Raw genomic sequence first — 13,903 nt, forward strand, 5'->3', positions numbered from 1 at the left:
GTACATCTTCCAAACATATCCACAGGGGGGAGCTGGTGTCACAAGCACAAAGTGCAATGGGTCAACGAGGTGCACATGAGGTTATTCTTTTGTTACTCCAAAACTGTCTACGAATTCCTCGCCAGAATTCCTGGAAACACTGTCGATAACCCACTTCCATTGGAAATCCACTTGCGATGCCAAGCGTTCTAAAGCACATACTACAGGCCTTAGTAATGTAACATCGCTTTTATAACAATCTATAAAAATGTCAGCTTATATATTCCTAATGTATTCCAACGACGGAAGTGGATAAAGGCTCAAACGTGCATAGTAAAAGTACTGATGATAAATCTAAAATGTAAGAAGACTACATAAAAGCATCTGTAACTAAGTTGTATTCATATTAAATGAGAGGTGCTTTTAGTATGCTGTTCTATATCTGATTCTTTCCCACATGACTCAACTGCTTTAGAAGTATCGCCATAGGCTGTTAAGTAGGGTCATGAAGGCTTCATTGAGTCTCGAATACTTTAGTAGAAGAACTATGGAGGCATGCAAAACATTTAATAACTGTGTAAATCAAGGCATGCATGGTTTACAATGATGTATGTGTGTGTGTGTGTGTGTGTGTTATATACCTGCCTCACCTTCTCTCTGTTGCTGTGGTATGATGGGTGGGGGTTGGGGAAAGGCCTGGCTGATTTGCCCGTATGCAGCTGGGTAGGCTGCTGAGACACAGACACACACACACACTAGCAGATCAACTAACACTCGGCAACGCGTGCACGCGCACACACTCTCGGTTGTGTGCGAACACGCACACAATAGATCATTTAACACAGAGAATAATCTACACATACACACGTTGATCAGATAAGACACAAAGGACTTGAGTGTTCAAACATGATACACACACACACACACAATGAAATCTGGTAAGAGTATTTAAACACAAGCATTGGAAGACGCACACACAGAGAGCACACGCACACACAGCGCACACACACACAGCGCACACACACACACTCCCACTGAGAGCGACAAACCTGCATACTGCTGGACCCCAGTGTAAGCCTGCTGTAAAGGATCGGCTGCAGTAGGACTCTGAGCTGCTCAGACAGAGAGAGGCGGAGGGAGGGAGGGAGGGAGAGGTGGAGGGAGGTAGGGAGAGAGAAGGAGAGAGAGAGAGAAGGAGCAGAGAAAGGGGTGAAGCAAGAGGCGGCCAAGGGTAAGAAAGACAGCGTGGAAGTAAGGAAAGGAGAGAATGTGGGGGGAAAAAAGGAAGAGAGGATAATACTGACTGGTTAGAGACATGATTGGGGAAAATAGCATTCTGCATTTTTATGGGGGGACGTAGAAACCACCTGTCCGTACGTTTTTAATCCCCGTCTATTTAACTTGGTGTGAATGACATCCAGCCTATCTGGTTTGGGACTAAAGCACCAGCAACTGATCTTCCTCAAACACCAAGCGGTTTCTTTGGACACCAATGTTTTGCATAATATTCTAAGAACTCCCAATGAATCTGTGAACTTCTGGAACATTACGTAGAAGAATGAGAACAAATGTTGTCTTACAAGCCTGGTTAGGGCTAAACTATTAATGGCAGTTCACCAATTAAACCTTCATGACCAACTGCTAGTCACCAAATCACAGCGATGGGGTGTCATGAGTCACCACAATTTTACAGTACAATTCTAAAACCCAAATACAAATTCTCAAAACCAAGAACATGTGTATCATGCATATTTAAACACTTCCACCATGATAAACACTCACTACTGTTCCACAGCCATACAAAACTATACACACAACGTCAATACAAAAGTAATTGAACTCGCAAAAGCTCACCCGCACACCAATACCCACACCCCTACCACCAACAGCAAAACTGCAATACCACGCAAGGCCACTGCACATGTGAACAGGAGGACTAAAAGAAGAGCTTGATTCGGTTCATGAAAGAGAAAGTTGGGGTGGAGCAGGTTACCTTCAGAGAGAGAGGACAGGAAGCACCCTCCCTGAACCCCAAAACAACTCCGGGGAGCCACGCCCAAGCCGTTCTTCTCAGAGTCCTCCCGAAACACCACCTCCTGCAACACTGGAGAGAGAGATGTCGAGGGGGAATAAGTGTTTCCTTCTCTTTAGAAAACACCCCCAAGATGCCAACCACAAGACATACAGTGCATGATAAGCACGCACCCTCTTAAATTAGTCATAGAAACATACGTTTGACAACCGTAACTTAGCAACACCACTTATATCCCTAATTCCACAACATGGACGTGGCAGTCTTGATTATTTCATTCGGCATTCACTGTTAAAGTGCGATCGTTTCGGTTTTATTACGCATGCTCTAATGCTTTGCTGAGACGTTATAGTATTTTTTACAGTATATGCTACATCATGCTTGTATCACGTCTGGTATTTGTGCCAATGGATGGAGATCCTTGTGTCATACCAAATGTTGAAAAACTAAAAATGAGAAACAAGTGTGTTTCCCCTCCCAGCCTGAATCGCAGTGCTGGCGTCGGTGAGGGTCAGGGACGGACCTGGGTAGGGGTGGATCCCGTTGGTGAAGACTGCCTCCGTGGGGGGCTGGCCATTGGCCTGAGGGGGGGGCATGCCAGTGAAACCGTTTACGCTGATGGGTGAGGGGATGCTGGTTACTGTAGGGGCGCTGATGCCAGGTGGGGTACTGCCACCTGAGAGAGACAAAGGGAGTATCGTTTAATAATGTCTGCCATCAACGTGGAACTGTCAAGATGTATTTAGCTAGTTGAAATGTAAAATTATTCGCACAACAGACCCAGAGGATTTGACAGGTGGACTTGCCTCGGAATGGACACAAATATCCAGAGACTTAAGTTTAAATCAACAAAACTATAAACTAGGTTTCAGATGGGTAAAAAGACAAATGGCACAGAATCTGAGCGTGAAGCTGTACAGCAGTTGCTTGTCCAACAGATAGAAAGGATTGGACCTCTAACCCTCGACAACCCAACGTTCAGCCCCTCTCTCCTACCTGAAGTGGGGGTCATAGGCGCCCCAGGGATGCCGTTGATGGTGGCCATGTGCTGCATCTGGGCGGCGGCAAAGGCCGCCATGGGACTGAGATACCCACCCTGACCTACTGATGCCATCAATGCTGCTTGTTGCTGGACCTGCTGAGGTACATACGGGGAAAGATTTAAGAGTTAAAAGATTCCGTTTAGAGTTGGAACCCTTAAGGACAAATAAATAGGTTGTATTACAGACAGAAACTGCCCTAATCGGTAACTGTTTGGATTGTTAGACCCATAGTTAAACGCCACTGCTGAGCCTTATGAATGGTCTGTTGGAGCATTTATACATTATAAAATATTTTTTTAACAGCTGCTAATTTGTCTGTTGAAGCGTTTTATCATTTTAACAATGTGAACAATGTTTATATTGTGAATGTCAATATAGTGTGTGTATATATATATATATATAACCACTAGTTGAACAACAAAGCCTACTTAAAAGATGGCAAAGTGCTTGAAATCAACACATGTAACAACACTCACATGACACTCTATGCATATAATGAATCACTTATTCATTATTCCTCCCAGAATCACTTCTTTTGTACTGATAAACCTTTATTTTAGCTTTAGCACTCACAGGATGTTGACTCTTTAGGTAGCTATAAAGACTACTTAGGATAGGCTGTGTTGAAGAAAGTATTGTTCCTGCTTCAAATTCAAACCGAAGAGTCCCTGCTTTTGAATGCTGCTTTGGAATTCATATACTGTAACTTCAGTATTGTTGAGATGGGACTATTGTTGCACTAAAATGCAGACCGTTCCTTGGCACTAACCACTGTAACAGTGTTAAAACTATGCAATGTTTGTCCTTGCAGCCTGGCAAGGACTATACTATATACACTATTTGTCTGTGCCTTTGTACAAAAGCACATAGCTAAATTCATGAATTTAAATCTAGATGATACAGGTGGATGATGGTTAGACCCGAGGGTGGATTCAGTGAGGTCTCTTGCCTGTGCGTAAGCCCCATAGGCGCCGAATTGCAGGGCCATGGGGTTAAAGATCCCCATCTGACCAGCCATTTGCTGCATGCGCCGGATGGTACGCTCTTTGTCCGTGTCGGCAAACTTCACCACCAGACTAGAGGAGGCACCCTACAAGACACACACAGTACATAAGCCAGTGGCCGATACACATTATAAGCAAGCACATTCAGCAAGACACACACATGCTTTCTAACTACATCTCCGCTCTAAACAGCTTACATCCATTGTCTACGTAAACATGAGAAATTCTTAGTTTTGAATCCAATTAGAAAATAATGACTTCAAAGGCAGACTTTTCTTTCAACACCATCTATGAAGCACCTCTGCATCTGTCACCAGGGGTCTATGAGTCCTCCATGGAGTTCTCCACTTAAAGAGAGATCAACATAGAGACATCCACCGACACACTCATACACCCTTCTCTACTTGAGGTAATTTAACACCATATCACATTTGCATACAATTTCCTCTGTGGCCTGGGGGGATCAAGTTATCAAGCGACTAAGAGTGGGAGATGAAAATATGCACAGACACGCAGACTTCGTGACCGTCAATTAGCACATTGCCGGAGCAACAAGTTGTATCCTGCGATGCGATGGCACGGTAATGAACAGACAAACACATAGGCTATAACACACTGAAACACTCACTCCACTCACAGGCATTGTCTGGCTGCCGTGTAGTGCACTGATGGCTGCCTGAGCTTCAGCATGGGAAGAGTATTTTACGAACGCGCAGCCTGGCAGAAAGGAGGCCAGTGGTGGAGCGGCGAGGTTGGAGAAAAAGGAGAAGGGTGAGGGGTGGGGGGGGGTGGGGGGTGGGAGAGAAGGACAAGAAAGAAAAAATGTTAATATTTCTTCTACCACTTTGTTCCCAATGTCAGATGGTTTGGTAAAAGAGTTTGCGTAGTTAAGACGGATGGTTCCCCAGTCAGTCCCTAAGTCGATCTCTGTTATGTCACTCCAAACCCTGTCCCTTTGGGAGCGCTGAAACGAGGCTGGCGGCAGTTGTGGCTTACTTATTGATGAACTTCACTGATAAATTTGAATGATCAAGCTCGCAGCAGCCATTGAACAGACCCATTTAGCTGAGTAAGCTCGCTGATGAGGCCTCGCTAATGAAGCCTACTGATGAATTGGAATGATCAAGCTTTACTGTAATCATCTGGCTTAGTTACGATGAGGCTTATTGATTGGTTGTAAGCCGACTGGATGGAGTTAATGAGGTTCTTGCATGAAGCACTCTGACAAGTTCAAGTTGTTTACATCTGGTGCTTGTCGCTAATGCTAACACTAACAGGAGAAGGCAGGCTACTGTTGGAGACCCAAAGTTTCCAGCCCAAACTTTGTGACTGTAAGCTGAAGCTGAAATCCTCAAATGAGTGTGTAATAATGTAATTATGTTTCCTGTATTAAATCCATCAGCGAAGCTTCTTTTCTCATTATAAACTTTTTGTAGACACTTTCCATTTGAAACGAAAATTATTATTATTTGTGGCGGAACCAAAAAGACTCACCTTTGCTGTTTCCATCAGGACCTCTGAGGATGGTGCACTCCTCAATTCCACCAAATGACTCAAAGAGACGACGCACATCATCTTCGGACTGCTGCTTGTTGAGCATTCCAACAAAGAGTTTTCTGTCTTCTAAAACAAATAGGAACTGGTCAAATTGTTGCATTGTCTACGTGATGATTGGCAGATCCTTTAGAGATTTGCATCCATTTGACTACTTTTCCTCAAGTGAATTTAGGTTGGACCAACATTTCTACCATACCTCACTCGGATAGATCTGAAAGAAAGTTATAGGTATAAGCTATGATATACATATGTTGCTTATACTTCTCCACTACTTTGTGATGAATGAGAACGTGTAAAACAAGTGTTTACAAGTGGGTGATTATAAAATACAAGTACATATACAAGTTTACTGGATTAGTGAAAAAGGCATTGAGCAACTGTGGAAAATAATGTATCTGTAGGAATATTAATGAGTGTGGTCTGTGTGTGTATGTGTGTGGTTTGGGGTCTGCTCTCTCAATGCCTCGGCCTGACAGGGTGTCCTTGCAGAGTCAACAAGACTAATCTCCGCTCTGGCCTTGCACAGGGGGATTGTTTACAAGTGTGGGCCGGAGATCAGGGATGGTGGGCCCACACACACACACTTGGATATTCACGTACGCTATCGCACACAGACGCACACAACACATCATTGACGGCCAAAGCCTTGTGCAGTTCCCTTGGGAGGGCACCAATAAATATGACATCTCTCTTAGGGAAACGACTCTTAACACAACACACTAACATGATGCCAGAGATTAAATCAATAGGAACCAATAAGAACCCGGGTCCCGAGGGAGCGTGTGTGTAAAACGATGCACCCTGCACAGATCAAACGCACAACCTTAAACGGGGTCAGAACTTATTCGTGGCGGCGTGTCAATTGGCGAAGTTTCTTTATTCAAGATTGTTATGAAGGCTTACGACAGGCTTCAAACTTCAAAACGTAGTCTTGCGACCTTGTTCTATTTAACCACAGGAGGGGGGGGGGGGGTATTGCTCAGTGGGGATTTTTTCTCTCAGCTATTCTGCCTCAGTTGGTCTCCTGCTCTCTTGACAGGGGTGGAAGGGGTATCGAGCTATGTTTCTCAGTCCATTTAGTCGACAACTTCCAGACCCCTTCAAACCTCTACTCTTTCTCTTCCTGCCTCGGCCTTCTCTGACACTCTCACAAAGAACGAGACAGAGCACTGTGCGTTTTAGGTGTAGCCATTTTCTCTCTAAAGAAGGCACCCAATTGCAAAGCCCGACAGATGGAGACTGACACTGACAAAAAGAGAGGGCCTGGAAGACAGAAAGGTAGAGGGGAGAGAGAAATGGAACAGGCAAGGATAAGGGGATACTGTGGAAGATGGCTTAGACGACAAAAAGAGGGCGGTGGAGAAGAGAAACAAAAGAGAAGGGGAAAGAATGACACTGACAAAGATAAGGAAGAGAGGTTGAATGAGAGTGGGAAGGAGTAATGAGGAGCAGGGGAGGGGGAAAGAGAGAGAGAAGTGAAAAGGGGGAGATGTTGGAATCTTGCTCTAGCCCTCCCCCACTAAGTATTTGTATCCTTTTCCATCCAGCTCCATCAATCACACTCAAAGAAGACCAAAATAAACAGAGGAAGAAGTCATGCAATCCCTTTCTCTCTTCCCATCTTTCTCCACCTTTCTACCTCACAGACACACTCTCCCTCTTCTCTCTTCGTTCCACCTCTCTTTCTCTCCCTGAGACACACGCACCTCACCTTCTCACTCGATATGTTTCTTCCCCTCACTAACACCCCCCCCCCCGCGCGTGCTCCCTGCACGCTCTACTTCTTTCTTTTCCCCCCGCCCTTGTCTCTCCCTTTCTCCGTTTCTCTTTCTCTCCCTCCTTTCCTGATATCTGTGTGCATATATTGACAATCTGCCTGAGATGGTTTCAAGGGCAGACCCTAACTAAGCACATCTTCAGCTGTGTCAATTCATTGCGGTGTCCATTTGATTGACAGCATCAGTAGTTTTGACTATAAATCCTATCCTTTACAATGAGTCTGGACATCTGAGTTGCAGAACCGTTCTTTGGTGTCTAGTAATTAGTACGTTCACTGTGATGGTGGATCTGTTTTGGAATTGTAAACATTTGATTGAGACATGGATTTGGCATTGGTTTGCATGGGTTTTTGTAACATACAAGGTACTTAGACATGGGGAAACTCGATTCACTTATCTTTTTCAGTTAATTGGTTGATGATGTACCTTTAATTCTTATCAGATTTTTATGTTAGAGTGAGGCAGGTGTGGGAATCAGGCAGTATTCTCCAGATTCTCTCAGCTATTCTATTCAGTGCTCCAAATGGAATATCGCACACAAGGGACAAGTTGTTTACATGCATTATATCCAGGAACATTACAACACCTGTCAAACTGAATATAGAGAATGTGCTGTATTATGTAACAATACAACCAGTACCATAGAAACCAGGGGTACTAAGAATTTTATTGCAAAATGTTAACAAAATTATAACCTTATGCCTCTCTTCCTCCCTCCCTCAGGAAACATTTTATGTCATGATAAAGTCATGAAGTCTCAAATATTTAGGCATCATATACCATCGATGAAATACCATAAAAACATACAACCCCCTGGACGAAACTGAACCATGTTATGCATGGTTACTGGTAAATCCAGAGTCATAAAGGAGAGGATTCCTAATTAATTGTTCATGTAAGATTGCATGGTAGCTTAGTATCTAAAATGCAGGATCTGACTTAGAATGAATATCTGTCAAAAACAGTAGGGTTTTGCTGTTGTTCTCGATTCGTTGACACTCTCTTCCTGATGCTTTGAAAAATAGATTTGAAAGCCCAATACAAAACATTTGAAATGAAAAGCCTGTTTTTTTATGTTTTTAATTAAGTGAAAATCCCTGAAAACTAGCGTCAAATGTTGATCATTTACTTAATCCAAATTGAAGTACAGCTCAATTTAAACAAGAGCCACCTAAGATGTGCCTCCTTATTTCCACTCTGCGAATGCAAACACAATCAAACGGCACACAAACATTTCGACAAAACAAGGCTGGACTCCTGTCTCCTGTGATGGGACAAGAGAACAACAACAAAAACCAACTAACGTTTACATAACGTGTCTCTAGCATTTGGGTTTTGCCGTGAGTTTGCTGGAAGGGTGGGGCTGGTGAGGGTGCTGAAGGGGACACATAATGTTTACGCTAATCTGGTGTAGGCAGCCATGTTTAAAAAAGACAGAGCACTGTACCTCCTCGGCTCTCGCTGTCCGCCGGCTTCACCTGGATGGGTCTGTTCATCTGCAGAGAGACAGGGAGACAGAAATAGAGAGAGGGAGAGAGAGAAAGGGGAGAGTTAAAGGGTAGATAGAGTGGAGGGAAAGAGAAGAAAAACCCATTAGGGAAAACGCTCCGGTTGTCCATTACATCCACAGAATGGTCAAAACTTTACAATTGACAGTGAAAGGGAGTTTTGAAAATGCCAGAAGAGTAATGCCAAAATGTGTCAGGAACAAGGCAAACATCGGACCTTGACATGAAAGAAACGGATGTAAAGGGACGGAAGGCATAATGGAGGGAAAGAGAAAGGAGGAGTGAGAATAGGGGAGGGGTGACAGAAAGGTAACTCTGGGTCAATAGTTATGAGTGTTCTCTGATTAGTTTGTCAGGAGGAGATGTATGTGTGTGAGAGAAAGAGCAAGAGAAACAAAGATTGTTTTGATTTGGTCAAATCAAACAGTTCCTACGGCAATAGATGGATGAGTTTCCTGCACTTCACTACTGACAATGTTGCCCATTCTCCTTGGGGAAACTGCTACTTCTATTGATTCTACAAATTCTCACAACCACATTTTCAGATCTATATCCAGGTTTTAGTGGAATTAATATCTAGGCTATTAATAAAAAGGTGTTTTAGTATACACTTTCATCCAAAGAGATGGACAGGGAGAAGGATATTTGACTGATATGCAGTCAAATGCACCACCACTACTACTGAGCTATATCTGCCCCACTAGAATTGTTACTACAGAACAGTTGTGTTCTGACCTGCCTGAACTGTGACCAGTCTGACCAGCCTGAACAGTGACCTGTCTGACATTCTGGGTGTTTTGGAATCATTGTCTTGCTGAAACTGGACTCATTAGGACTCATACCCTTCACTGGAAACAACTCTTTGCGCTCCAAAATGCCTTAGTAAGCTCCTGATTTCATTATGCATTGCACATATTTACAATGTGTTTGCAAACTTGCATTGCAAGGCACCCAGCACAGTGATCTCAAAACATCACTGAACCTCCTGCATGTTTGACTACAGGGAAGGTGGAAAGGTTCCTAGTTCTGGAACGCCTGGTCTTATAGTCTCTAATGTCCCTTTTCCACCTGCTCAACTCGATTGGACAAGGCTCGCCTTTGGTACCAGGCAGAGCCATTGAAAAAGATGGCTCTGGTACCAGGTACTCTACTTTGCTTTCCACTGCAGAGAGTTGCCTACCCCCACAATGTAGCTGCTCGTCATAACGATGCGGCATTACTCTGCCGTGACGTTGTCTTAAACGTGACACACAGCAACTCTAGGTTGGATCCTTGGAACCAAACAGACTAACATCTGCACCTCCTCAATTGACAATTTAAAACTATTATATGGTTACCGTATGCACCTTCCTGCCATAGTAAATTCCTTGTTTGTGCAAACTTACTTGGCGAATAAAGCTTATCTGATTCTGATTCAGCGTGATTTCAAGGGTTGCCATTAACCAAGTAGTCCAGTGAATAAAAAGAAAATACAGCTGGTATTAGACAGTGGCTGACGTTATAGGCCACTACTGTAGCTTGGTTATTTACAAATGGTGGGTGTATGCAGGATCTCTCGTGTTGTGATTCTCTCTGACCAATCAGTAATCTGGTGACCAAAAATACCAAATAAATTCAGGCAGGCTTCCAGGTTTGCCTGATGGAAAACCAAGAATGGCGAGTAAGAGTCAGGTCGAGTCAGTACCATGCAGTGGAAAAGCGCCATCACATCTGTTCAGCAGTTGATTGAGCTGCTTCCTTCTACATTCAGACAATCCTTTGCTGCAATCTTTGGGCACGTTTTCTCTTGGGGCCATGTTGGCTGCGGTGCCGTGGGACTTACATTTCCTATTAACATCATGCATGGTGGAAATGGGAACATGTAGCTCTCTGGGGACTCACTTGTAGCCTTGGACTTGTCCATGCTTGGCTACAATCTTGTCTGACACCCTCAGACAGTTCTCGTTTAGTTTCTTTTCTTCATGCTCACGGTGGTACACAAAGGAGAGTCCTTTCCTCAATTCAGACTGGTAGTGAGTGATATTGACATTGCAGCCACCTGCAGCTTGTCACACTTAAGTTCCAGAGTTAAAGAGTAAGCCTATCACCTGTATGAAATATTATTTCAAACTAATTTACTTTAAAGGGAACACCCAAAAGATTGTCTTGTCGAGTTTAGGTTTTCATTGTGTATGAGACTTTCAGTGTTTTTGTTTAATTCCACCACAAAACCAAACAATTAATTAGCAATTAATAGCAATAAATTTTTCTAAAAGAAACTATTCTTTTATAAGTGTAGGCGTGCCAATATTTTGGCCCCGACTGGATGTATATATTTTATATTATACGTATATATAAAGTGCTGCTCCAATCTACCGATGGCGCCCTTCCTGGTACCCTCCACCCCCCTCACCCCCACCCACCCCACACCAAGGCAGCAGGACGTTTTTCTTTAATCTTTTTTCTCTCTTTTTTTTTCTCCACGCCGTCCGTTGTGAGAGAGAGAGGGAGCAGGAGGCCGGCCCTCCCTTCATTTCTTGCCTGTCAATCCTGGCAGCCTTCCCAGTTGACTCTGAGCTCAATAATACATGCACGCCCGCAAAACGCTCGCCGCCAATCAATTTTTAATAATGCCAATCGCCACGCTGCCAGCAGGAATTGAGGGGTGGGAAGGGAAGGAGGGAGAGGGAACAGGGAAGGGGGATGTTGAGAGAGGGAAGCGTGGTGAAAACAGGAGGGATGGAGTGAGGGAGGAGGAGGGCAGGGGATTCTCGGGGACCCATTTTGGTCATTATGATGAACCTGCTGCACTGAACAAGAGGAGTATGTGTATGTTTAGCAGAATGTGTACGTAACCTTTAATTGTGTGTTTGTGTGTGTGTGTGTGTGTGTGTGAGAGAGATGCTTATCTCTATCTATTTTGATACAGTCACGTTACAAAATGTATATGTTTGTGTGTATATATACATATGTGTATTTGTATAGTGAGTGTATAGTAAGTTAAATTGATCTAGATTGTTAAAGTTGAGAAGTTAATGTTCGTATTCTGTCAGGTGGAGTGTGACACAGTGAGTTATGAAGCACACACAAATTGACAAAATTCTATGGAACCAATATGAACACCCCTTGAGTGCACTTGTATACTAATAAATGTACTACACAAAAGTGGACCAACAAGCATTCTCCTTTGAGATTGATACCGGCAGACTACAAGAAGTTTATTAGTCTGTATTTCACCAGAAAAGTGCTTCGAATGGCTACTACCTAATTCTTGGGGTTCTAAATTCACGCAAATATCCACTTTATCTGTTAATTCTGCAGTGAAATAAGGCTAACAGTGTAAATGTTGAACCAACCTAAATTTCACAAATTAATGTTAGGCGAGACATCCATGCCTACTAAATCTGACCATGCGCTGAAACACATTTAAGAGGCAGTGCCCCCCCCCCCCCTACCACTTCCTCCCTCTCTTTTAACACCAGTAAAGCCTTGCTAATGTTTTAAATGTGTTTTGATGCATTATTTATTTCACACTGGCTGCTGATATCGAGGGAGAGAGAAAGAGGAGGAAGACAGGGAGGGAGGTGTGGAGAACGAGGGAGGGGAAAAAAGCGTTGGATGGGTGGAACGAGAGGACCGGGGATACCGAGGCAGACACATGCAAGGAGGAGGGGTCCAGAGCGGGAGATTGACAGGCGGAGGGGGAGGGAGGAGGGGAGCTGTGACAGAGGATGGAGTGACAGATAGGGAGCCGTGCAGAGAGAGGGAATCGAAAGAGAAACAGAAAAAGGATTGAGTGGAATGAGTAGCAGAAATGAAGGAAGAAGAGAGAAGGGGAAATGGAGCTGGAGAGGAGGGGTGAAGGGTGGGGGTGTGGAGTCATAAAAAGAGATGAAGGAAGGAGACCATGGGAGGGTGGGGGTGGTTTATGAAGACACAGACTAGGGATCGGTTCAAGGTCACAGTCTCCCAGCGAACCCCTTGGATCCCAAAGGACTTATGAAGCTGAATATATTTGAATGGTTTTATGCTGACCAAAGTGACTTATTCTGGACCAGTCTGGTATGAGTGTGGGTAATGCATTCTTTCTTGATGTGTGTGGGTGTGGGGGGGGGGGTTGTTTTCTCTAAAAGAAGTTTGGTTAAGATGATTTCACACCTACACATGCACATCCAACACTTGGAATTATTTCTGCTTCGTGCACAGACATTCATTCTAACACCTAGACAGCGACATGCACAAGTGTCCCCACACACCCGCGTGCGCACACACACACATCCACCCACTGTAACGGGTGAGAAACAGACACCTTACTGCAACTCAAAGCTCGACAACACATAATATGTATACAACACACACAGACACAGAGCTAGTCCCCACACAAACATAGCATTCACACATGCATCATGCCCATTTTCCTGTGACGTTAATACTTAGTACTAGGAAACCGTTTTTTCATCCTTCATCAACTGGTCCAAGGTCAGTTTTATCGTCCCGTTCATTATGTTGAACACTAGCTCTGGGAAGTGGATAACTCATCCCAGACCAGTGTTTAGTGTGAGAGTAGCCATCACTGTATTGCTCCCCTGGGCTCTTCAAAGGGCCTGACAGCTGTGGCAGCTAGATGGCAGCATTGAGCAACACACGCCCTCGTTCGCTACAGTGAGTTCTCCACCTCTTCCCCTATTATACACTTCCCTGGTAGAGAAAACACCATCTCCACCTCAATTTCACACAAAGGAGCACCATTAAATACACACAGACACACACACAATTTCATGTATGCTGCACACACATCGCCGAATTATGCACACAAGCCTAAACCGACACAGGCTACCACCATACACACCCAAATGCGCGAGCCCAAAAACACATCCTTCGCACATCTGCCCCTAACAATCGGAGAAAAATGTCTAGCTGCAGCTGAAAGCTCAACAGCTCTCTTCATTCACACATGTCGTACACGCTCGGCAGTGCCAATCACACAGCCATTGTTCACATACGCACAAACAGTCCCTGGTCC

General features: G+C 44.1%; 1 protein-coding gene across 9 annotated transcripts in view; it reads right to left on the bottom strand.

The window, feature by feature from the left end:
* celf4 (CUGBP, Elav-like family member 4) overlaps positions 1-13,903 on the bottom strand; it is a 62,555-nt gene that overhangs the window by 2,970 nt on the left and 45,682 nt on the right. For 2 of the 9 annotated variants that reach the window (XM_067242860.1, XM_067242833.1), the window contains exons 1-8: positions 8,841-8,889; positions 5,553-5,678; positions 4,696-4,775; positions 4,002-4,144; positions 3,008-3,150; positions 2,535-2,687; positions 1,029-1,091; positions 630-710 (exon numbers count right to left, since the gene is read on the bottom strand). In XM_067242860.1, coding sequence (XP_067098961.1) covers positions 630-710; positions 1,029-1,091; positions 2,535-2,687; positions 3,008-3,150; positions 4,002-4,144; positions 4,696-4,775; positions 5,553-5,678; positions 8,841-8,889 — 838 coding nt within the window. Of the gene's footprint in view, positions 1-629; positions 711-1,028; positions 1,092-1,972; positions 2,084-2,534; positions 2,688-2,982; positions 3,154-4,001; positions 4,145-4,674; positions 4,776-5,552; positions 5,682-8,840; positions 8,890-13,903 lie in introns of those variants that run through there. The other 7 variants (XM_067242806.1, XM_067242842.1, XM_067242823.1 and 4 more) reach the window with 7 other exon arrangements.

The sequence above is a fragment of the Osmerus mordax genome, chromosome 1 (genome assembly GCF_038355195.1).
Source record: "Osmerus mordax isolate fOsmMor3 chromosome 1, fOsmMor3.pri, whole genome shotgun sequence".
Classification (NCBI taxonomy): domain Eukaryota; kingdom Metazoa; phylum Chordata; class Actinopteri; order Osmeriformes; family Osmeridae; genus Osmerus; species Osmerus mordax.